The sequence below is a fragment of the Bos taurus genome, chromosome 15, assembly GCF_002263795.3.
Source record: "Bos taurus isolate L1 Dominette 01449 registration number 42190680 breed Hereford chromosome 15, ARS-UCD2.0, whole genome shotgun sequence".
Taxonomy (NCBI): domain Eukaryota; kingdom Metazoa; phylum Chordata; class Mammalia; order Artiodactyla; family Bovidae; genus Bos; species Bos taurus.
In genome coordinates this window covers 49,587,534-49,589,307 of record NC_037342.1, presented here as the reverse complement: position 1 = coordinate 49,589,307, position 1,774 = coordinate 49,587,534, and the positions used below count along the sequence as shown (strand labels likewise).

The following is a 1,774-nucleotide window of genomic DNA, read 5'->3' as shown; positions in this document are numbered from 1 at the left end:
TTAAACCTGTATCTCAATCCTTGACTCCCCTGTTCCTTGTTGCTTTATTACGCTTGGATGGTTTAGGTTGGGCACAGAGTCATAGCACTCACAACCTTTTGTCTTTACCCCATAAACAATGGGGTTCATGGTAGGCGGCACCAGTAAGTACAGATTTGCCAGGAGGATAAGGACATGCCTGGGTGCATGGTGTCCAAAGCGATGGGTAAAGGAGGAAAAGAAGGCCAGAGTGTAGAATATCAGGAGGACACATGCATGGGCTCCACAAGTTCCAGAGGCCTTTGTCCGGGCTTCCCTAGAAGGCAGTCGCAAGACTGTTCTCAAGATTAACCAGTAGGACAGGGAGATAGGGACAAGGTCCAGTCCTGTGGTGAGGAGAGCAGCAGTGAGCCCATAAATGCTATTAGGGACAATGCTATAGCAAGCCAATTTGGCAATGCCCATGTTCTCACAATAAGTGTGGTGAATGATGTTGCTCCGGCAGAAGTGCAGGCGGAGAATAAGTAGGATGCCAGGGGTGACCACAGCCACACTTCGAGCCACCAGAGCCAGGACCATTTTGCTCATGAGAGAGCCTGTAAGTAGGGTGGTATAATGGAGTGGTGCACAGATAGCCACATAGTGGTCAAAAGCCATGGCCAGTAGGACAGCAGATTCAGAGAGAGCATGAACATAAAACATCTGCGTGAGACAGGCAGAGAATGTTGATATGGAAGGGCCCTGCCAAAAGATAAGAAGCATTTTGGGCACTGTGACGGTACAAAGTAGAACATGATTGAGAGCTAGTATGGCCAGGAAGAGATACATGGGTTCATGGAGGCTTCTGTCCCAGATCACCATCACCATAACCAGGCCATTGCCTGTCACAGCCAAATGGTACATGAAGCTGAAAGGGATGGAAATCCAAATGTGGAAGTCTTCTAATCCTGGGACGCCAGTCAGCAAGGAGGCAGTGAGGGGAGGGGATGTATAGTTTGATGTTGTTGTAGAGAAGTGGCCTAAGTCTTTTATGTGAAAAATAGAAGGAAAAGAGCCAGAGTAAATAACTGCAAAAAAGAGCATTTATTCCTTTAGCTTAGTCAAATCTGAACCATTAATTTTGGCATGATAATGGACGAAAGCAAAGTAATGAAAAAAAAAAAAAAGAATGATCATGGGCAAACCAGTTCCTTTTTATGGAACATTTTTTATCTGTGAAAAAAATTTGTGAATCAAAAAAGAGTTGAGTTGAATTTTTGTAATGCCAGTTGTTATAACTATACAGTTTATGCATGTCTTTTGAACCTTAACAGTTCTGTGTATATAGTGTTTCCCTCTAATTTGGTAATAAATTCTTAAATACTGAAAAGGTAATTTTTCTCTCTCCTTTGTCTTGGTGGCACTGAATAGAATATTGGAGAGAATTAATATTCTATTCTTCATTGGACAAATTTAATGGGAGGAGATGGGTTGGATGGTAGACTGATAAAGAAAGAATTGAAGGCAGCATGAAAGGTTGAATTCTTATTTTCCATCCTGAGGGTATGAGATATTTCCCTTGGTTTAAGTTTTCCCACAATAAAAAAAAAAAAAAAAGATTTACTCATGTGTCCTTCATCTTAACTCTTGATGATAATGTTCATATTAACATGCCATTTAAACTGCTGTGCAAAAGTTGTAGTGTTATCTATACCATCATAACACTAGCTCTCAAGATACAAGAAATGGTTCAGAGAACACAAACAAACTCAGAGTACTGAATGATCTTACTAGAGCAAGTAGATCACTGAAAAAA

The 1,774-nt window shown here is 41.3% G+C and overlaps 1 protein-coding gene across 1 annotated transcript; it reads right to left on the bottom strand.

The window, feature by feature from the left end:
• On the bottom strand, positions 1-1,544 carry OR52Z19 (olfactory receptor family 52 subfamily Z member 19). Its single transcript, XM_003586986.6, has one exon. It carries the CDS (start codon positions 1,060-1,062, stop codon positions 1-3), a length of 1,062 nt encoding a protein of 353 aa, XP_003587034.5. The 5' UTR covers positions 1,063-1,544.
• Between the last annotated feature and the right edge of the window lie 230 nt (positions 1,545-1,774).